The 23,104-nt window shown below is 47.3% G+C and overlaps 2 protein-coding genes across 2 annotated transcripts; both read right to left on the reverse strand.

Moving 5' to 3' along the window:
- Window positions 1–873: 873 nt before the first annotated feature.
- LOC124664851 (probable inactive purple acid phosphatase 16) lies at window positions 874–2,303 on the reverse strand. Its single transcript, XM_047202277.1, has 4 exons — window positions 2,063–2,303; window positions 1,449–1,944; window positions 1,162–1,336; window positions 874–1,083 (listed from the first exon to the last, which is right to left on the reverse strand). Exons 1-4 carry the CDS (start codon window positions 2,301–2,303, stop codon window positions 874–876), a joined length of 1,122 nt encoding a protein of 373 aa, XP_047058233.1.
- Window positions 2,304–9,485: 7,182 nt separating this feature from the next.
- Window positions 9,486–16,196, reverse strand: LOC124664852 (DEAD-box ATP-dependent RNA helicase 39-like). Its single transcript, XM_047202278.1, has 9 exons — window positions 15,759–16,196; window positions 13,706–13,801; window positions 13,435–13,623; window positions 13,198–13,338; window positions 12,816–12,956; window positions 11,594–11,736; window positions 10,773–10,902; window positions 10,637–10,685; window positions 9,486–10,172 (listed from the first exon to the last, which is right to left on the reverse strand). Exons 1-9 carry the CDS (start codon window positions 16,194–16,196, stop codon window positions 9,643–9,645), a joined length of 1,857 nt encoding a protein of 618 aa, XP_047058234.1. The 3' UTR covers window positions 9,486–9,642.
- Window positions 16,197–23,104: the final 6,908 nt, after the last annotated feature.

Below are 23,104 nucleotides of genomic sequence, written 5' to 3' on the forward strand. Positions count from 1 at the left end.
TCGAACAACGGTTGGTATAAGGTTCTACCGACGATGACACAGGGCTCCGGACGGATCTGATTTGCCGAATGTAGCACCGGTGATGCCGTCCGCTTGCCGGTGAGGCGGTGACGGAGGAGAAGACCCTGGCGCGCAAGCAATCTGTTCGCATGTGGTTGGACACGACGGCCAGACGGAAGTGGCTGGAGTTGCAGGGCGTGCACCGGTCATCGCCACCGTCGTCTGCTGCACATTCACAGGTCAGTGCAACGCCAGTATGCCTTCCGCCGATGCTGAAGGGGCCTACGTTTGAAACGAGGTGGTGGTCGCCGGTCATGGGTTGCCACACCAGGAACCTGTCCCAGAGTTCGTCGTGGAGGAGGACGCGGCCATGGCGGCAGTCCAAGAACTGCCACTTCCTCTTCTTGTGATCAATGGAGTCGAAGGCGAATTTCGCAGGGCCGGCCGCGTCCACGTGCACGAACCTCCGGTGGAGGTCGTCGAAGTTGTGGAAGAAGCCGAGGGTGACAGGTGCCCCGCGGCGCGCACGGTAGAGCTCATGGAGGAACACATGGTCGTTCACAACGCGATGCCACTCCTTGCAGACGGCGGATGCGCGGGCGAGCACCTGGGGGCTCGGCAAGAGGCGCTTCAGGATTTCGAGGTGCAGCTCCTCCGGCAGGCCAGTTGTCATGGTGGCGCCGTCGAAGTGGAAAACTCTCAAGCACACAATCTGATCGCACGTTTCTACGTGGGGCTATTTGTTTGGTATGTTTCTCTTACAACAAGCTACTAAGTCGAATTCGTCTCGAGCTCCAACACGGGCACCAAAGGTTCCCATTGCAAATCCAACAGATCCTAACGCAAACGAGTCTGAATCCTATCTAGCTTGATCTACCCCAAGAAGATATGGCTGTGCGTCGTTCCATTCTCCATCTTGATCCAGGACTCGACAGAGAACGGGTTTTCAGTCATCTCGACTATCCTCGATCCTCTCGGCCAGCCACCGTATCCGCCATGCCCCGTGTGGCGTGCGAAACACAACCAGAGTTTGTGATACGGGCAGCACCAGTCCAGCCCGTGGTTGTGCCCCACGAAGATCGCCTGAAATACAACAAGTACAATAACATCTCAAGAGATGATCATCAGTCAGACGTCCAAATTAACCGCAAGTGCGATTACCTTGACCGATGGTCTCTTGGCAAGAGAGTCCATCATGCCCCATTCAGCTTGTTGCGGAGCCACATCTTCCATGTTGAGAGAGCCAACACATGGCCTTCTTATCTTACTCTTGGCCTTTGGAGCCACCTTGGCGTACGCAGTGCTTGGTATGTGCCAGAAGACTAGCTCAGGAATTCTGTAGTTCCCCAAGAGGCAATGCCACCATCAGAAATTCAGGATACCAACAAGGCAAATTTGCCCAGAAGGTCAGATGTTAAATAAGAAGGAATTATTGCAAGTCTTCTGACCTTCCATCTGGATTGAGGAACTGAGCCTGACTCTGGAACCACCTGACCTGAGCGTCGGAAATGATCTCCGGGTACGATCCGCCGCCGGAGTCAAGAATGTACATGAGCAGAGCAGGGTCTTGTTCCTTCTCGCGTGACAGCACCTGCAGGACGTAGTTGGACACGCTGGGCCAGAGCTTCTCGGGGCCGACCGACGAGCGCGACAGCCCCTCCTCGCCGCCGTCGCGATCGATCTCGGCCATCATCAGGTCGACCCGCGGCGTCCCTCGGAAGCTGCAATCCGAGACAGATGGTGGGCAGTGCACAGGCGGGACGCCGTCAGGGGAGAACCACTCCATTGGCCACTCGAACGCCATGTCGTCGTGGTTGCCGAACACCGTCGCCCACGGGACCCCCCTGCGTCTGGCCGGGGAAAGCGCTCTGTCCCAGTACAGGGTCGCGTTGGGGATCGGCACGTTGTTCGTCGTCACCAGGTCGCCCAGGTACACGACCAAGTCTGCGCGCGGTGAATTCGGTCACCAAGAGTGGAAATTTACAGAGAAAAGCTACCTAGTTAAATCTGTGCAGAAATTACTGCATGTTGGAATTGGGGCAGCCACCGGCCGGACTATTACCTGGCTTCTCGGCGTCGAGCACGGTGGCCATGACGCGGTCCGAACCGGCGTCCTGGGCGGGGCCCCAGTCCGTCCAGGCGTTCTCGCCGTAATGCAGGTCCGCGAACAGCGCCACCTTGAACCGACCGTCCGGCGCGAACCGCAGCGCCGCCGGCGACCGGTGCCCCGCGCCGGCCAGAGCCAGCATGCCGGCGAGTAGTGCGGCGAGGGTAGCCGCGAGGTGGCACTGCAACGGCCGCATTTCGGCGCGCTCTTGGTGGCGTCAAGCGTGGATGTGGCAGCAGATCTAATCCAATATCTGTGTATAAAAAGCTCCCAGAAAGATGACAAATTGTTTGGTGTCATGACAATGCCTCTGCAACTACTGCCTCGACGTTCCATCCGGTCAAGTTCGTATGGCAAAGGAAATGCAACCTGCATAATTGCGTTACGCCAAGTGACAGTGCCGTTCAGGTTTAGCAGACGGGAGAGTCTGGAATATGCGCCTGGATTACTACTGGAGATACTCTGCGCATAATTATCATATCATCTATCGTTACTTAGTGTTAGAGTATATATCTGTACATTGTAGTTTCCCCATATGTTAGGTGGCTTCCTGCATATTTGCACCTGTACGTGTACTATATATTGTGGCCTTTGGCCTCCTGGTAATACATCAAGCATATTGTCTAACATGGTATCAGAGCAAAACTTGGTCCTAGTCTGTATGTTGTCCCGGCCGTAGTTGCCGTTCTTCGTCCGCCGCCGCCGGCCACCGCTCTGTGTCCGGCCGTCTCCGTGGCCGTCTCCATCGCTCGATCTCTTCCTGTGCTTGCCCCGGCCGGCCGATTGGATCCCGCGCGTGGCCCTCTACCGATTCCGCTCTCTGCTCCCTGGCTTGGTTGCATCTCTTCCCTGGCCGCTCTCTGTCGATTGGATCTCTTCCCTGGCCGCTTGGATCTCTTCCCTGGCGCGTGTGCCAATCGCTCCTGAGATCGATCTCCCCCTGCAGTTTGACTTCCGTTTGAAGCAAAAAAAAAAAATAATAATAATAAAGCAAAAAAAAAAAAGAGCTATGTCTTCTGCTGATCCCGCCCCTTCTTTGGGCCCACCTTCGGTACTTGGTATTTGTCCGCTGCCTCCGTGCATGACTGCTAGCTATTCTTCGTCGCCGTTTGTGGCCTCTTCACGCGGCTATGCCCGCGCTTCACCGACTCCGTCTACGTCGGCTCGCCGCTCTACATCGACTTTTGCGGCCTCTTCACGCGGCTCTGCCCGCTCGCCGACTTCGTCTATGTCGGCTGCCGCTCTACATCGACTTTTGCGGCCTCTTCACGCGGCTCTGCCCGCGCTTCGCCGACTTCCTCTATGTCGGCCTGCCGCTCTACATCGACTTTCGCGGCCTCTTCACGCGGCTCTGCCCGTGCTTCGTCTATGTCGGCCTGCCGCTCTACATCGACTTTCGCGGCCCCTTCACGTGGTCATGACCGCGCTTTGCCGACTCTTTCTTCATCGGCGTGTTGCTCTCTGTCGCCCCCTTTAGTGGCCTCTGTGCGTGTGGGTGATAGCTCCTCGTCGGCACCTGATTGTACGTCGACCTCTCCGGCCGCGCCTCTCTCGCGCATGAGATATCGCAGGCTTCACCGCCCGCTTGATGCTTGGGATTCCAGTTTACGTCAGCAGCCTCGCGGTCCGAGGCTCCGCCCTCGTCCTCATTGCACCTACTGTGGCAAGGTTGGCCACACCTCCTCCACTTGCTGGAGGCGGAATCCTAGTTTACGTCAGCAGTTCCAGGATCGTCAGCAGGCTGGCTCTTCAGGATCTTCTGCAGTTGCACTCTCTGATCAGGACATTCTCAGGGGTCTTCGTGGTCTGCTCGCTACCCGGACTCTTCCTCGCCGGGCGCCGCCGGTTCCGTGATCGGCTCTTCCGGCACCGCGCGACCACCACTTTCTACACGATCGAGTACGTCCCCGTGGTATCCGGATTCCGGAGCTTCCTTTCATATGACCTCCGAGTCTTCTATCCTGTCCGCTCTTCGGTCTCTTATTTCTCCTCGTCCGTGTTGTCACGGCTGATGGTACCTCTATTCCCGTTTCTAGTACAGGCACTCTTTCTACTCCCTCTTTCTCCGTCCCCGATGTTTCTCATGTTCCTCGCCTTCGGATGAACCTTTTCTCCGCTAGCTTGACTCACCGATCTCGGTTGTCGCGTAATTCTTGACGCCGAGTCTTGTACGGTTCGGGATCGTCGCACACGAGGCCTTGGTTGGAGCTGGCCCTCATAGCCGTCGGTCTCCGGGCTTTGGGAGTTAGGCCGGCTTCGTGTTCCTTCCGCTGCCACTTCATCTGCCAGTTCTCCTCCGGTTGTTGCCTCTGTCACTGGCTCTTTTCAGCAGTGGCATCATCGTCTTGGTCACCTTTGTGATTCTCGCCTGTCGTCTTTGGTTCATCGTGGCCTTCTGGGGTCTGTCTTTGGAGATGGGTCGTTACACTGTCAGGGTTGTAGGTTAGGCAAACAGATTCAGCTTCCCTATCCTACTAGTGTGTCCGTCTCTCGACGACCGTTCGATTTAGTCCATTCGGATGTTTGGGGTCCGGCTCCCTTCGCTTCGAAAGGGGGCCATCGATACTATATCTTATTCATTGATGATTTTTCACGGTACACCCGGGTGTTTTTCATGCACTCTCGCAGGTGAGGTGCTCTCTATTTATCAGCGTTTTGCGGCCATGGTCCGCACTCGGTATTCCTCACCAATTCGCGTGTTCCGTGCTGATTCTCGCCGGTGAGTATATCTCTCGGCACCTTCGTGGTGTCCTTGCCGAGGAGGGCACCCTCGCTCGCTTTTCTTGTCCCGGTGCGCATGCTCAAAATGGCGTCGCCGAGCGTAAGCATCGTCATCTTCTTGAGACCACCCGTGCTATGATGATTGCCTCTTCTCTTCCGCCACATTTCGGGGCCGAGGCTATCGCTACGTCGGCCCACCTCATTAACATTCGGCCTTCCGCTGCTCTACGAGGTGGCATTCCTCTCGAGCGTCTCTCCGGTGTTTCTCCGGACTACTCGACTCTCCGTTCATTTGGTTGCGTCTGCTATGTCCTTCGCCTCCTCGCGAACGCACCAAGCCGACCGCTCGATCCGTTGAGTGTGTTTTTCTCGGATACAGTGATGAGCATAAGGGCTATCGCTGTTGGGACCCCGTTGGTCGTCGGATGCGCATCTCTCGTGACGTCACATTTGATGAGACGCGTCCCTTCTATCCTCGCCCCACCTCGGGTACTTACCCGGTGGATGATATCTCTTTTCTTCTTTTTCCGGATGCACCCCCTGCTGTCCCTCCTCCCCTCCCTCCTACTTCGATGCGCCCCTTCGACGACATCCTCTCGTTCGTCTAGTCCATCTAGTACTCCTCGTTCTCCGGCTTCGGCTCCTTCCGATTCTGTCCCTTCTTCCTCTTCTTCCGATGACTTGTCTTCTGCAGATGACCTTCCCCCTTCTCGGCTTGTTCGTCAGCGTCGTGCTCCAGTTCGTTACTCTCCTAGTTAGTATGGTCTCTCTGTCGTTTTCGAGCCGACTTCTTATCGGGATGCCGAGCGTCATCCTGAATGGCAGCTTGCCATGGCTGAGGAGATCGCTGCGCTTGAGCGCACTGGCACTTGGGATCTTGTTTCTCCCCTTTCGGTGTTCGCCCCATCACGTGTAAGTGGGTCTATAAAATTAAGACTCGCTCTGATGGATCTCTTGAGCGCTATAAAGCGCGTCTTGTGGCTCGTGGCTTTCAGCAGGAGCACGGTCGTGACTATGATGAGACTTTTGCCCCTGTGGCTCATATGACTACCGTGCGTACCCTTCTTGCTTGTTGCTTCCGTTCGCCGCCGGTCCGTCTCCCGGCTTGATGTTCGAATGCTTTTCTTAACGGCGAGTTGAGTGAGGAGGTTTACATGCAGCCTCCTCCTGGGTATTCTGTTCCCGATGGGATGGTTTGTCGTCTTCGACGTTCTCTCTATGGTCTCAAACAGGCCCCTCGTGCCTGGTTTGAGCGCTTTGCCTCTCGTGGTGACTGCTGCTGGTTTCTCTCCTAGTCTTCATGATCCCGCACTTTTCGTTCACACTTCTCCTCGTGGACGCACCCTTCTCCTTCTCTATGTTGATGATATGATCATTACCGGTGATGATCCTCGAGTATATTGCCTTTGTAAAGGCTCGTCTTCGGGATCAGTTTCTCATGACTGATCTTGGTCCTCTTCGCTATTTTCTTGGAATTGAGGTTTCCTCCACTTCTGATGGCTTTTCTATCTCTCAGGAGAAGTACATTCAGGATCTTCTTGCTCGTGCTGCTCTTGGGGATGAGCGCACGGTTGATACTCCTATGGAGCTTAATGTTAAGCTTCGTCCTACTGATGGTGATCCTCTTCCTGATCCCACACGTTATCGCCATCTTGTTGGGAGTCTTGTTTATCTTGCTGTCACTCGTCCCGATATTTCTTATCCTGTTCATATTCTGAGTCGGCTTTGTCTCTGCTCCTACCACTGTTCACTACAGTCATCTCCTCCGTGTTCTTCGTTACCTTCATGGCACGATCACTCGTCGCCTTTTCTTTCCTCGTTCTAGCTCTCTCTAGCTCCAGTGCTACTCGGATGCTACGTGGGCGAGTGATCCTACGGATCGTCGTTCACTTTCTGCTTACTGTGTGTTTCTTGGTGGTTCGCTTGTTGCTTAGAAGATGAAGAAACAGGTAGCGGTTTCTCGTTCGAGTGTTGAGGCTGAGCTGCGAGCTATGGCTTTGTTGATTGCTGAGGTGACCTGGTTACGGTGGTTGCTTGCAGATTTTGGGGTCTCTGTTACGACACCCACTCCACTTTTATCCGACGATACAGGTGCTGTCAGTATTGCACGTGATCCGGTCAAGCATGAGCTGACCAAGCATATTGGTGTTGATGCTTTTTATACACGTGCTCGGAGTGCGGGATGAGGTTGTTGCGGTTCATTATGTGCCTTCAGATTTGCGTTGGCGGATTTCTTTACAAAAGCACAAACTCGAGCGCAAGCATGACTTCTTACTCTCCAAACTCAGTGTTGTGGATCCACCATGAGTTTGAGGGGGGGGGGGTGTTAGAGTATATATCTGTACATTGTAGTTTCCCCATATGTTAGGGGGCTTCCTGCATATTTGCACCTGTACATGTACTATATATTGTGGCCTTTGGCCCCCTGGTAATACATCAAGCATATTGTCTAACACTTAGTATATTCAAACTGTTAGTATGTGTATGTCAAACGACAAACAATGATTTTTTTTGGCCAGGATCTCATCACTGCTTCCTATGCAGCTACTTGAAGTTGCCGGAGTCTTAGATTAGCAAAAGATATTTCCAAAATTGCACCCAACGTCGTGCCGATAGGCCAAATTGACGGCGATGTTCACGTTTATCAGAAGGAAGTGGCTGGAACATACGGCTGGTTGGGATCGACCGGAGGCACCAAGAAAATGCTTCCTCTTTCTCCCATCGTCTGGCTGAGTGGACATTCATGTTGTGCTATAAGCATTTTTGGTACTGTACCATTCTATTCCATTCATAATAAATAATAAATGATGGTGATCTTTTAAAATTTAATATAGAGTTGTACTAAATCATCAGAACTTATAATATAGAGTTGTTGTAGCATGCCTTTGATCAAATTCACCGACATGCGGCCTACATGACCAACTTTTGTTCGCCATGATGGTTGCGCCAGGCGGTAAGTCGACTCCATCCAAACTAGGGTGGTGCAACATCTGTCCGGCATGAGAAGGAGTGGAGTCCATCTAGAGGTGGCGATCCCAAAGGAAGTATCTTGCGGGCATGTTATTTTCCCCACTTTTGGTCACTTTAGATGTTTAACACTTTATTAAACACATGACCGAAATGGCATGACTAGATTCACAATAAATAATGCTTTCATCGCTAGTTGCATTTCTTACTAGCATATGATAATTACCTTTAAAACTAGTGGTCAAAGTATTGTTTTTGATGCTTTGGAGAGAAAAAATAGTAGCGCCTATTTTGGCCTGAAGGAAGTGTGTCAATTAAAAGGATGATGCACAATCCCTTAGTTGAGGCTTCTAACTACATGAGTTCAATTAAATTTGATTTGTTAGCGACCAACTAGCTCATACATTTCTAAAAAGTATGCCTATAAAGCTAGAAACCACATGGATCTGCTTTGCTACTCCATGAGCCCTTTTATGTTCATGATAACAAGGAATATTTCAAAAGATTTTATAAGCTGGGATGTTCAGTATTTCTCTCTAATGGAGCCTTTTGAACCACTAATCTTTTAGTTTTTACAGAATACCAGATGTAGCAAAATATTCCCTCTGATCCAAATTAATTCACTCAACTTTGTCTAGACACATGTATTTAAACACTAAAACGGGTCTAGATACATGTGTATCTCTAACAATAGAGCACTATAGAGTTGAAGGTGTAGAGTAAATTTTGTAAATTAACTGTTATCCTGTATTGTAGTTGTTCTATGTTTCTAATGTTGGGTTTGTCCAACAATTCGGCTTTGGAGCTCTTGGCACAAAGTATTGAAGCTAAATGTTTACTGTCTGAGTCTTTCCAAATTGTAAGATGTTACTGTACTTTAACGACTTTTGTAATAAATCGAGCAAATTGGTTTGACTGATCATATTTGTTGCTCCGCAGGTATCTTGGATTACATTTTGGTGGCACAAGATGTAGAAATGTGTGTAGGATACATTCCGGTGGCACAAGATGCAAAAAATGTGTTGTGTACTTTAGGTTCTTCCATTCTGTACACGGAAATGGTCCCTGTGTACTTGGCTTGTAAGAATTAACCGCTTAATTTCCTAACTTACCATCTATTATCTAATATGTGTACACAATTAGCCAACTGGCAATGGAAGACCGACTTGCTTGGATTATTGATTAGTGTCAGCGGCGCTGTCAGTTTATCTTCTTGGGTTCATTTGCCTGCAAAAAAAAAAAAAAAAAAAAAAAAAAAAACTTCCAAGCAAGCATCGTGAGTGTTAAGATTAAGCTTTAAAGTGTCTGCATATATTTTGTACCATGATGTTCCCTACTCCCTTTTTCTGTTTCCTGCATGCGTTGCTAAGACATAGCATTGTTATTGAATTTGTATCCTGATCATGCCTGAATCCCTTTTGGGTGCTTCATTGGCTCATAGCAGCGAGTGGTTGCCTCCAGTCTGGTCTGGATTCTAGTTCGAACTTTTGTAGGCCGCTGTCAGCTGCAGGGAGGCCTACGTGCTCCTTGTGGAGTTTTGGTTGCTGCCAGTCTGGTTTGCATTTTACGACGTGTTTGGTTCCTAGCATTAACAATCATGACTAGTATTAGATAAATGTCAGCCAACTCAAAATAACAACAATGTGCAGAAGTATTTTTGAGGCCAACACAATGGTCCACACTCTTCGTGTATAATAAAGCATGACCAAAACTTTATTATATGTTCCGTGTTAATATCTCCATTGTCCCCTGCTCTTTATAAAAAATAATGTGAATTTGTAAGCCGACAAGCAAAAATGGCAGAAACAAAGTCACAGATATTTACAGGTTGCATGATTCAAATCTCATCAGTGAGCCTGTGCCGACTTCCCTGTGCTGCGCCCTCTGAATCCAACCACGCTCAGCTTACTTCCCACCTTATTCAGAGCATCCTCTTTCCGGCCCTCGGGCTTCCCTCTGTTGCTCTTCCCGACCTTCACGCCACCCTTGCTAACAGCTCTCACCGGCTTGGCATTCCTGGCCTCTGCTGGTCTGGGCTTTGGCGGGTTCTTAGCCGGCGAGTGCTTCCTGGACGAAGAAGGCTGGCTGTTGGTCGACGAGCGCTTTCTGGTAGAAGTTGTGTCCTTGATGGCAACCTTTGGTGCCCTTCTCGACAGTGTCACTCCCCTTTTACTCTTCAGATTAGCAACCCTTGGAGACTCTGAATTCCTCGCCAACCTTGGGGTCCTTCCTTTGGTGCTTGGAGTTTGAGGGTTGGCAGAATCCCTCCTTACGTTGCTAGTTGTGAGCGATTCTAGGCTCTCATTTTTCTTCATGGCGTCTTCAATCCTTGCCGCTAAAGGCACATCTTTCTTAGCTACAAGGCTTGTAACTTTCCCTGCATTAGAGAAGTACTGACAATACGTGAGTATCAACATGAAAGGTGGAAACATGTGGTACCTGCTTCTTTATGCAAAAACTAATTAGTCATCACAATTATAGCTGGCAAATCAGATATCATAGTAATGTTTGATCATCTCTATTCAGAAAAAAAGAAGCATACCACTGGTTTACATGTTACATTTCAATTCCAAGTTCCTTACTGTCGATATCTTTTGGTCTAGACTCGCAAAACATGATCAGATTCTCTTAGTATTTAAATGTGACTAATACAGTATGGTACTGCAAGTAAATTGCAATAAAAAAATTAAGAATTCTCAGCAGACACATCCAACCTCTATAGATGTGTACGTGAAGATCAGATTGCAGTGTATGCAGTAACGCCGTAACGGTGTGTAACATACGATCAAGGTGGTAACAGAAAATGCTATATGCCCAGTTACATCTAGCAAGTGATCATACCTTTGGCTCCCATTCGTGCCGTTCTTCCCGTTCTATGGAGATAATCAATCTACAACGGATTTTTTACTAGAGTAAGAATCCTTGAGGATAAATTTATTCCGAACATATATTACGAGAAGATGCAACTAACACATACAGAGTTTTTCGGGAAGTCGAACATGATGACATGGTCAACCTCCAAGTCTAGGCCTCTAGCTGCCAGATCAGTGCAGACCAGTGTTGGGCAATCCCCCTCTTCATTCCGGAACTTCTTCAGGTTCTCAACTCTACAGGTAGTTAAAACTAGAAGCATTCAGCAAAATTTAAGTTACTATTTACAACTAGAAGCACTCAGCATAATTCAAGTTCTTTTTTCTATTATTTATTTTTTTTGTAGAAAAATCAGTAAATGGTTATTCGCTCCATAATCAAACTACAACAAGATAGTAAGAATAGCAGCCACTTAACACCGGCAAAGGTAATCAATTAATCATTAGTCATTACTTGACAAAACAAAAGTAACATTTGGTAACTTCCATACTACTGCCTCCATACATACATACACCAATGGCTTTATTACATAGAAACTTGGTGTACTAGACCAGATACAAATTTGTCTTCTTACTAGCTACAGAAATGAAGATAGTGATAGTGTGTAAATCCCATCATAAAGAGCTTATGACACTACTAAGTTCACTCTAATTGTGTGCTTCTATGACATAAATGTGGTGATGTAGTACTGAAAAAAATCAAAAATCAAACAGCATAAAGCATGACAGGCATAACTAGGTAGTCAGGCCAGTGACTACTAGGATGTTGAAATGCCCAATCAAATAATCATAGCCACTGGACTGGATCACCTTTATGGTGAAAAACAAAACAGGGAGCTGGGACAGTTGCTGGATTACAGTACAGCCATCCCCTCACTTTGTTCAAAATTATAACTTATAGCAAGAACATGTTAGGCAACTGACAGACCTCTCTTCAGCAGGAACCTCTCCATGGTAATTCACAGTAGATATCTGATTCTCAGTTAGAAAATGGTCCACTGCACGACTTGAATTCATAGTGTTGCAGAAAACCATAACTTTGTTTCCCTTTGCTAAGCTTGGCACAAGAACCTACAAGAACAAAATCCCTCAGTATCCCGTACGTTTGGCATAGTGGAAAGCAAGGAGCTGACATCAATTGTACACTACTGATAGTGTAGCTGAACTTTTAACAATAAAAAATTGGACAAAGTGAAGAAACAAGACCTGCTAGATAATTTTTTTAAATGCAGGTATGTTTATCTTACTCTTGTTTTGGTTCTTCTGACCATTATATCAAATGTAAAAACCATGCATGCCATTACAAAGTCGATTTATGTTTGCATGAAGAAGTTACTGTTGTGGGCTTGATTTATGAGAAATGAAGCGCAAATTCTTTTGTGTTTTCTCAACAAAAAAAGGAGAATTGAGTTTGTAGTGAAAGATGTGCTCGTGAGGATGAGGATAGCGCTTACAAGAGAGAGAGAGAGAGAGAGAGAGAGAGAGAGAGAGAGAGAGAGACAGAGAGAGAGAGAGAGACAGAGAGAGAGAGAGTGCTTCAAAGAGAAGGAACAATCCTTCTAATTCCTCACTTGATTCAACAGATGGGTTTACATAGTACCCAACTTGTCTTATCTCTAGGACTCTTAACTGAGTACATCTTGTATGATAAATCTTATATCTAGGATTGTTAACACAGTACAACTTGTTTATTCGAAAAGGGTTGACCCTGATTTGTCCTAGGGACTGCCACGCATACGCCATTGGCTTGGCTAGACTAACCAGGCTTAATGGCGGGACTGGGTTGCCCATAACTAAGAACCTTGCTCATGAGCCTGGTACCCTGACTCCCTGAGCATAAAAGAATCATGTATCCATACTGGCAAGTTCAGGCCACAGGTCTAAGAAGCCAAGGGCTTTATTTAACAGAACAAATATCACCAGAGAGATCAAACTCTCCAGACACAGTATTGTCTATAGTACTTTGATTCATGAGTGTCATCTACTAATAATGAGTTGTGCTTTCTTGCGCATGAGGCGTAGAATTGTTAAGTATTAACCCCATTAATGTGTATACGAAAATATGGAGAATTTAATGGACATCACTCCAGTATGAAGCTAGCTTGCACTGATACACGCTTGTACAGGAAGGGAAACAGAGTTCAATAAACCTGCAGGAGAGCCTCAAGTTTGTTCTCTGAACCAGAAAGTTTCATGAAGTCATGTCGTGCAGTTGCAATTCTCTTTTGAAAGGTTGATGTCCGCAAATGAACAATGCCTTCGAATTCCTCATCAATCAGCTTTTGCACTCCCTGCAGCAGAAGAGCAGACACTAAATAATATTAGAAGTTCACAAAACAAGGACAGAAAAAATACCAAGGCAGCATCTGTACAAGGCAATCTGAAAGAGGGGAAAAGGTGGTCCTTGACAGAAAAAAGAAGGAAAAGTTTGTTTTCTAACACTTGCTGCAATATTTTTTTAAGGTAACTACAATAGCATAGCATAAATATTATGCTACATAGGATTCTCTGGATGTCTGGTTAGATTAAAACCTTAGTCATGGTAGCGGACACTAATACGGTTTGGAAACCTTGATCGCCAGGCTTTGAAGCACGATTCTTCAAAGGAGCAAGAAACTTCCGTAAGTCTTCTCCAAAGCCTTGATCAAACATTGTATCTGCCTCATCTAGAATCTGCAATGCAGATAAATTAACTCATTCCACATGAGAATTCAGGCCAGCAGAAATGTTTTGCAGGATAGTAATATTGTACATAATTCAGGAACATACCAGATACTTAATGTCACCGTAAACGATATTACCCTCCTTAATATGATCGAGGATCCTCCCAGGTGTTCCCACGACCATGTCAACAGGCATGTTCAACGAATCTTCCTGTGGTTTTAGACGAGTGCCTCCGCTAACCATCGTTGAACGAAAACGGGCATGATGACTTATGGATTTTGCAACACGAAAGACCTGTCATTTGAGAGCATCATGTGAGCAACAGGCAACTATCCAGATACCAATCATGATTCCGTTTTTTAAAAGTACTGTTAACCTGCTCGGTCAACTCCCTTGTTGGACACAAGACCACTGCTCTCGGTCGCCTTGGTTTCATTGACATACCCAATGTCGCTTCATCATGACGCAGGAGCTACAAAAATCAAAGAACAATCATGGTTACTTAACCTTCTGGTTAGAAATTAGAAGGCATGTCATACTTCACAGACCAATAATAAATTAATAACTAATAAGTCCAGAATGTACTCAGTTGAAAGTATGGAATACAAGTGCGCCAAGGAGAAGGCAACCAATGGATGTTACTCGGTGTTTGGGGTCGTCGGTATCATCAGAATGTATTATGTTGTGGTGGTTGTTTGTTGGGGTGATCATTAGTTTGCGGTCTCCCGGTTAGTCGACGCCTGCATTTAGGTGATGTTGATGTCTGTGTGGCAACAGGTCACGATAGTTGAGTGTTGGGCAAGAAGGTCAACTTCTGTGAATGGGTGCAGGGCAGCTTGCACCTGCTATTTTGTTGTTTCTTACTTTGTAATGGCATGCATGGATTTTCCTGTTTTCCCAAGTGAGGTGTTTGTACCAAATTGCTTTCTTATTAGTGAATAGAAGAGCTTCTGACAGTGGGGATAATGGCCTTAGGGCCTGTAGGTGACCCTAGACCCAAGAGGCATGACGGCCCCATGAAAGGCAGCCGCACCTCAAGGGCAGGGAGGAAAAGGGGATGAGACATTGATATTATTCTTGCTTGCTTTATTCAATGATATGGCAAGACATTATATAGCCTGTGTTACAACCTAACTTAGGAGACAAGGATAAATAATTGGAAAACAAATCATACCTTTACCTTTAATTAAACAGAAACTAAATAGATAAGGATAACAAGCATCTGAACCGCTATTGCAAGTGGCAGCCCTTTCTGGACTTGGTACTGGCTTCAGGATTATCTGCCGAGGAATTCTACCATGCTTGGGTGGTACCATGAGGTACCTCCTCACCTAAAAATAGTACTTCCTTACATCTACCGTTGATTGAACCAGGGGCAAAATAGAGAATCAGGTTAATTGTAGTACAAATTATTCCTTGATATCTCTCCCTCACGTTGCACAACTGTATGTGGAGGCGGCGCCCATGGGCAGCATCGAGTAAGCTCGGCGGCACGCAAAGCATCTTGGAGGAGGAATCTTAATAAAACCAAACAATCATGTTTATAGTATGCACCGGCACAAAATCGACATGCCTTAGTGCCTGTACACTGACCCTGGACCCAAGAGGCGTGACAGCACCATGAAAGGCAGCCCACCTTACAACCTAACTTAGGAGATGAGTACGGATAAATAACTTGAAAAGTAATCATGCCTTTAATTAAAAGGAAACTAACTAAATAAGGATAATGGGGATCTGAACCGCTACTGCAAGTCGCAGCCCCTTGTGGCCTTTGTACTGCAGTGGGGATTAACTGCCTCACACTACAAAACAAAACACTCGTTTCCCCTGATTGGACTCTACCATCAACTTTGTTTCAATGAAAATGGAGCCAGTGCGGATCTATGTGATTACAAATATGGGCAAGTAGATATCCACCAGGTTTAAGTTCCTTGTTTATATTTTCTTTGAACCCCCACAATTTTCCTACAAATCATTAATCGGATATTTTTCCAGATCTTTTTTCGTTTTATCTAAACTTGATCAGAATAGTTTGCAAGTTTTAGCTTGAACAGTATATCTCATCAAGTAACCTTGAGACTTGTCAGCTAATTATTATTGTCTGTTCCCCTATCAAATGCTAATCAAACGGTAAACTGCATCACTCTTGCAGCGGTCACTGTATGCAGACATAATAAACTGGCCCTCCCTGTAATTTGGACGATGATGTCCTCTTCTGGCTAGAAATGGGCCTCTCTGACATATTATAAGTTATATAGTACATGGCTGAGGTACTAAATCATGAGACCATGACACATTCTACGAATTGTTTTGCGCTCGCAAGGGGACAAAATGTACCGAGTTTTCAGCAGAGTTACGCTTCAAATCTGCAGCTGTATTGCACGGCTCTGTGTGCGTTCCAAATAGTGGAGCTGCATCAGTTGAGGTACCTGAACGAGAGGGAGCAGGTAGGCGAGCGTCTTGCCGGAGCCGGTGTGGGAGCCGAGCACGACGCTGGTGCCGTCGAGGATGGCGGGCACGGCGAGGCACTGGATCTCGGTGGGCTTGGAGATGCCGGCCTCCCGCATGGCGGCGAGCACCTGGTCCTCGAGCCCGAGCTCCGCGAAGGTCTCCGCCTCGACGGTCCTCTGGTGGTGGTGCTGCGGGCCCCTGGCCCTGTCCCGGAGCGGCTTCGAGGGGGCGGGGGAGGAGTCCTTGAGGTGGCGCAGGCGGAGGCGCTCGAGGAGGAGCTCGTGCCGGGGCGGGGCCGCGGGGGCCGGGGAGGGGGGCGGGGGCGCGGCGGTGGAGAGGGCGGCGCGGAGGACGCGGAGGCGGAGCGGGGAGGGGCGGTGGAGGTGGAGGCACCGGCCGGCGGCGGCCATCGCCATGGCTGGGGGGGCTGGGGAGGGTTTAGATTGGGGGGAATTTTACTTTTTGCCCTTGTTTACTTTGACACTTGATCTTTTGCCCTTGTTTACTTTCTATTCACTTTTTTGCCCCATTTTACTTTGACACTTGATCTTTTGCCCCTTTTCTTCCGTTTGAAGGATAAGCCAAAAATTGAGGACTCAAATACCCCGGTTACTCCCGTCCATGGTCTGTCCCCATGGACGCCGCCGGCGAGCTGCTCCCTCCTCGCCGCCGGCGAGCTCTCCTCTCCTCTACCACCCTAATCCTCCCCTCCGCCCGATCTTCTCCTCCCTCCGCTCGGATCTGCTGCTCACCTCCGCCCCGAGCTGCTGCTCCCCTCCGCGCACGCGTAGGCCTCATATCTGCTCGCAGGCGACCGCTGCTTGCCCTGCCGCCGCCGCAGGGAGAGAGGGCAGGCGGTGGCACTGACCAGAACGGCGAGGCGAGGCAAGCGACGAGGAGGAGGCCGAGGACGCGGAGGAGGACCACGCCGGCAGAGTCGCCCGTGTGGCTGTGTCCGGCGGGATCGACTGCGGCTGCCTGTGGGACATGTGCAACTCGGCGGCTGCGAGCGCCTCACGCGCTGGGGAGGGGCGGCTGTCGTCTGGATGGGCGAAATAAGGTGCTGGTCAGGGGTCTGAAGAAGGTATGCTGGTTGGGGCACCGCCGGCGAGCTGCTCCCTGTGATGGCCGGATGAGGAAGAAGCAAAGAGAAGGGCACTCTAGTCTTTGTGCAGTAGGCCCAGGTCAGCAGGGGCAAATCATCGAGTGCCAGAGAAAATAGGGGCAAAAAAATGAGGGCAAAGTAAAAGAGGGCAAAAAATAAAGTTGCAAAGTAAACAGGGGCAAAATATAAAATTCCCCTTAGATTGGAGGGGTTTTGTTTGGGAGAGGAGTGGAAGGGGGCGGATAAGAGAGAGCGGGGCAGTGCGAAGTGAAGCAGCGGTGCGGTGGGCCGGCCGGCTGGGTTGATGACGACGGAGGAAGGATATGCCGCTGCCTGAGCGCTTCTCTCTCTGCTCGCACGCATCGCAAAGTCGTACTTTAACACTCCAAATCAGAGTCCGATGGGAAGGAAATCGTCGGACCACTCCAACGTCGTTAATTTTCTTTCCATCCAACGGCTGGCTCTTCTTCAAAAGAAAAAAAAAGAAAGAAACCCCTTAACCCCGCACGTTGACCACCCAAATCCCCAAATTTCCGGCCAGTTATGCCTCCACCAAATTGGGAAATTGATCTGCTGCTCGGCGCCTTCTCTCCGCCGCGATTCTCTGGTATACCATGGCGCCTTGCCTCTCGCCGCCTCACTGCACCCTCACATCCAGGCATAGATCCGCGCCTCCACTTGGATCGACTCTGGCGCCGGCGGGCATGTCGCTCCCCCGTGGGGAATCATGGCGGAGCCTCGCTGACCGCCGTCGGCCGATGCAAAAATTGGAGGCAGCCTTGCCGGGACAACCAAGGTACACTCCAGCAAATCAGAAACTCACGCAACCACTACACCCGTATAATTCATGTTCATTGACATACTTTTATTGTATCTAGTATATCTTGAACGAAGGAATCTGCTACTGGAAATGATCTGTTTAGGCTGCATGTGTTTCCCTATTCTTGTTATGTAAGCTCACATGCTCTCCAATTAGAAAAATGAAACTGGTTATCGATGTATAGTTTTCTCCACTCATTTCTTGCCTACAAGCATGCAAGTATGTGAGATTGCATTGTTAACTTCTTCTTTCTCAAATTCGTACGCTTCTATAGGGTACTAATTACGCTCAGATTCTGTAACGTTGGTGCTTCCAATTGTACATGCTTCATGCATATTATTCAGTGTTTCAACATTAGAGGTTGTTTGCATATATAGAACCATGCTTCATGATTTTGCACTTTATGTCAATACCATGATCTTTTAAACACATCCTCTTTGCTTCCAACAGTTTTAGACTACCACCATGACACAAGGCATCCATTATTGTATATATACTTGTCAGTAGCTTTGTATTTTGAACACTACCACCATGCTTCTTAAATTTTTCATCTATATTTCTTATGACTCAAGTTAACATTTAACAAAATTTCTCTGCTTCTTGATTTAGTTAGTGTATTTGTGCCCATGATAGAACTATTTTTGGTTGAAACATGACCTCATGCCTCCTACATTCATGATGATATATGATGCATAGAGTTAGTGTCTATTTATTGTGTGAGTTCTTATTTCGTCATCCGTACATCTTCTATGACACTGTCCGAATTACTTCTTCACCACTACTCTTTAGATTTTCGATGAAACACCATCTTTTTCCACACATACTCAGCAACATGCGTAGCTTATGTGTTTGCAAAACGATTATTATAGCTTCATTAGCAACCATATCATGTTTCCACATTAAAAGAATATAGCTTCATAAGTAACCTTGCCATGCTCCCACATTAAAAATGGTAAACACTACCTATCGTAGTCCGGACGGAAACAAATCATCGGACTGCTCCGATGCCATCCGTGTAGTCTCCGTTGAACGGCCCAGATTTACTCCTCAATTTGTTTATTAGATCTTCGTGAAGTAGCATCAATATTGGCCACATTGCTTTCTTCATCACATAATTACTAATTATAAATCAACATGTTTCAGCAAGCAACTTTTCCCCCTACCATGTAATACATGCGACAAGTTAATTTTCTTTGCATTATACAGTGATGAATTTATGATGAACTTGGGTACATACTAGTTCACACTCTCCTTCGTGGATTTGAAGCAGGTTGGAGGCTACTTCCACTAGTCTAGGTCACCATCAACGACGACATGAATCGGGGGAAGTAGGTAATTGCATCTGCTCATATATTTTCCAATTTTGAAGTTTAAATTTGTGTAATCCGTTTATAATTCATCTCATGAACATGCCCTACATCATTGTCAACTAGGCCTTCAAGTTGTAGCATCTCTATGTCCATGCCGCTCCAACTGCCACACATAGTCGAGCAGCGGAAGAAAGAACAATCACCATCTAAATGAAGCACCATCACGATCGGAAGGAATCATGGAAGACCGGTGGCGTGTGACGAAGCATGATCACCATCTGAATGAAACATGATCACCATCGAAAAGGAGCATGGCGAAATCAGCCGGTGGAGCGGAACGAAGCATGACCACCATCTGAATGAAGCACGGCCACGATCAAAAGGAAGCATGGAAATCATCGTGCGTTGCCATCTGCATCTTCCTAGACGGCGTAGAGTCTAGTCCCATATGACACATTTTTTGCTTTATGGAAGCAAACCTAAAGCAAGTACTCCTGTTTTAAAAGTTGTGCTTCGTCCAATGCAGAAGCATTTGTAAAGAAAGTAGCACAAGTGATGTAGACATTTAGTTATCACATATCTTGTAAAAATGTTATATAATACTGAAATTATTTTTCCTTGGAGCAATTTTTCCATTCGATGGTAGCAAATATTTATTTCTTTCGAAGCAACACCTTTTGAAGCAGGTCTAATAAATAATTTTAGTACCGATGGAAAGAAATTCTTTGTTGGAAGCAGTAGTCTGATCAACGGAAGCAACACCATGCTACTTTGGAAACATAAAAAAATATTTTTGCATATATCACAAAAAAATCGTTCAGGCTATCTAAATAAAAATAATCAAGATTTTCTCCCTAACAATACCGAAATTAGTTTCCTAAAATAACAAAAATTATTTAAATCGGAGTAGTTAATTACATAACCCACTTAATTAGCGCCAGTTACCCAAAAAGATGCTTGGAATATCTACTCAAAAAGGCCCACGTATCAATCAGAAGGCTAAACAGATCGTACGTCTCTACAGGAGTCCGATGGAAAGCTAGGATCGGGAGCCGATTCCTAGCTCTCTCAGCTTGTCTCTTTTTTCTTAACATAAAGATTCCTTCATTTATAAGCATTTTACAGATAGAAGCGTGAAAGGCCACACGCTGGTTACAGAGAGGGTTCCCCTGACTGGACAAAGTCCTACATCTGAGCATAAACAACGAAACAGTACAGGTCTATTATTCATCTTTGAAGCAAGATGTGCAAGATGGTGAGCTTTGAAGTTGTTCCCCCTGTTCATATGAGAAACTTTGCCTCGCTGGAAAAAAAGGCTGTTTTGAATCTGAGCTAGTAGTGGTCTGTTGTCCTGGAGCAGAGAAAATGTTTGCCTCTTTTGCTGCCGAAGCTAGAACTGAGCAGTTCGTGAGGAAGTGTGCATCTTGGATGTTGACTACCTCCGCTAGCCTTGTCGCAAGCATGAGACCAAAAGTCTCGGCCTGAAGTGGAGAAGAAGCTCTCAGCTTGTCTCGGTTTTTGTTTGGGAAAATGATTACATACCTCCGGAGGCCGCGGGCGCGAGCAACCTCCGGGCCTATGGGCGAAGCTCCTCCTAGGGTGCGCTTAGTAGGCTATATTGTTTTTGCATCGCATCGGTACAGCAATTTTCGTTTGGTTTCTTGGTCGAGCTGCGTTGTTGTACGAATTGGTTCTCAAAGCACCTTCGGGCTAGATCCTGGAGGAACGCCTAGTTCGGCAATTTTCAGCGATCCAGGCAAATCTCCAACGCAACTGATGCAAAAAAGAAATCTTGGGCGCACGAGCGGAGACGAGGATGGAGATGGCGGGAGTTGCGGCGCGCATCGGAAAAGAGAAAAGGGGGCGGGAAGGATTATGTCACCTCCCGCCGCGCCCCATTGTCTATTTCTACCCCTCCTCCCCTCCTCCCCCCCCCCCCCCAAAAAAAAAAAATTTTAGCTCCTCCTCCCATATCCTGTCGGCGACTGTGGCAGCAGCGGTGATACATCACAAACGTATCTATAATTTTTGATGATACATGCTTGTTTTACACTAATTCTACTATATGTTACTTGCACTTCGTTACACTTATATATGTTTGCCGGCACTAACCTATTGACAAGATGTTACAGTGCCAGTTCCATGTTTTCTGTTGTTTTTTGTCTCAGAAAAGCTGTACATGCAATATTCTCGGAATTGGACGAAACAAAATCCGAAGTCAGTATTTTACCGTAACAAAGACGAAGTCCAAAGGGGGTCGAAGAGGAGCAGCGGGGTGGCCAGACCACACCTAGGCGCTCCTCTCTCTGCTCGCACGCATCCCAAAGTCGTACTTTCTCATTTTGCTATCTCTGCTTGTCCCGGTGTTAAGTTTATCAGCCAGCGGTTGATGGTTACTTACTCCTCCAGCTATCATGTCATAATTTATCTCTGGTTAGAGCAACAGTTCCCGTCAAATGGGTCGGACTTGTATTCGTCGGCCCATTTATAGATCTGTTGGGTTGCGGCGCATATCAGAGCCCGTACTCGCGGCCTGGCTCAAGAAGGGGCGGTCGGATTGGGGGCGGAAGCACCCGGCGAATCCCGACGAGCTGGTATACCACAACGCGGAGGAGCCCACAAAGTCACGCGGAAGCGCAGCGCTGGACGAATTAGGGCCTGACACCGCGGGGGGAGCTTGCTCGGTACGCCAATTTTGGTGAGGGCTCGTCGTCCGGTGGTTGCCGCCACCCCCGGTCTCCATCACCGAGCAAAAATGAGGTGAGCTCGGACGATGAGGAGACACCGCCGAATCTATTCGACGACGGCAACCACGTCCATAACGATGACTAGGAGGTGGCCGCGATCAAGGCGGCCAACGTCATCTTCGAGGCGGAGGCGCGCCTGGCGTGGATGCACGAGGAGGTCGCCTTCGTCCGCTTGGTGCGTGCCTACGAGGCCACGCAAAAGGATGCCACCATCTGCCGCGTAAGTTATTGAAGCCTCGAAGTTTGAAGATTTTCTTAGATTTCTGATACAGATGCGATTTATTCATTTATCCAAAAAGAATGGAGAATATCTATGAGATGGGGTCAAAATATTTGAATGCCATTGGGCAACTTATCTGCATAATATTCTTCTGAGAGTGTGAACAACGCAGGATGCTGAAGGTCTAGATTAGCAATTTCTTGAAATTTTCATTAGATGACATGACAGTATTTGTATTATGGGGCTCCGGATTTGTTTTATTGGTCATAGGGTAGATAATAAGAATGGCTTCAGTTTTGTATGCACCTTAAGATGTTTGTGGTATTGCATAAATAGGCATCTATTTTCGTACCAAGAGGATGGAAAGCTTTTCTTTCACAGCATGGGAGCACATGTTTTCTATCCAGTGAGGTGGCTATACTATACATCGTCATCAAATTTTGGGTTCTCCATGTTGCAACTTATTTTACAATCTCGATTTTTTTTGTTACAAATAAATGAAGAAAGTACTATAGTTCAAGGGAAAATCGGATATATGTTGTGGGATGAGACACTCACCCAGTTCTGCTGTTTGCATGTTGTTTAGCCACATTTAAGCCTATTTTTTATCCATACAACTAATTTTCTCTACTGCATCTACAATATTTCTATTTCAAAAATTGTAGATGTATGCTTAACAGGTTGTATCCGGAGACTTGGGATCATTGAAAGCTGCAAATGAGTAAACAGTCCCTGCTTATATATACTACTGATGCCGCCGCCAGTCCGCTCCACTACACCATCTCATGCCATAAATCTATGTTGTATAAACTGAAGGGTTAGATGCATGGAAAACAAAAAAAAAAAATCTACCGCAAAGATGAATAAATCCAAGATCCAATCTATGGAAAAACCAAGATCTAATCTATGAGATCGGAGCAACGAGAGAGAAGAGAGACTAACTCTTGAAGATCCAAAGCCTTAACGAGATCAGTGATGACCCACAAGTATAGGGGTGTATCGTAGTACTTTCGATAAATAAGAGTGTCGAACCCAACGAGGAGCAGAAGGTGTTGACAAGCAGTTTCGATGAAGGATTCACTGTAAATGCTCACAGACAAGTATTCAGGGGGTTTTGATATA

The sequence above is a fragment of the Lolium rigidum genome, chromosome 6 (assembly GCF_022539505.1).
Source record: "Lolium rigidum isolate FL_2022 chromosome 6, APGP_CSIRO_Lrig_0.1, whole genome shotgun sequence".
NCBI lineage: Eukaryota > Viridiplantae > Streptophyta > Magnoliopsida > Poales > Poaceae > Lolium > Lolium rigidum.

Coding starts and splice junctions, on each gene's coding strand:
- LOC124664852 (XM_047202278.1), bottom strand. CDS start 16,196: ATGGCGATGGCCGCCGCCGGCCGGTGCCTCCACCTCCACCGCCCCTCC. Junction 13,802..15,758: donor ACCTGCTCCCTCTCGTTCAG/GTACCTCAACTG, acceptor TGATTTTTGTAG/CTCCTGCGTCATGATGAAGC. Junction 10,173..10,636: donor GGCACGAATGGGAGCCAAAG/GTATGATCACTT, acceptor TCTCTAATGCAG/GGAAAGTTACAAGCCTTGTA.
- LOC124664851 (XM_047202277.1), bottom strand. CDS start 2,303: ATGCGGCCGTTGCAGTGCCACCTCGCGGCTACCCTCGCCGCACTACTC. Junction 1,945..2,062: donor GCTCGACGCCGAGAAGCCAG/GTAATAGTCCGG, acceptor CACCGCGCGCAG/ACTTGGTCGTGTACCTGGGC. Junction 1,337..1,448: donor TTCCTCAATCCAGATGGAAG/GTCAGAAGACTT, acceptor GGGGAACTACAG/AATTCCTGAGCTAGTCTTCT.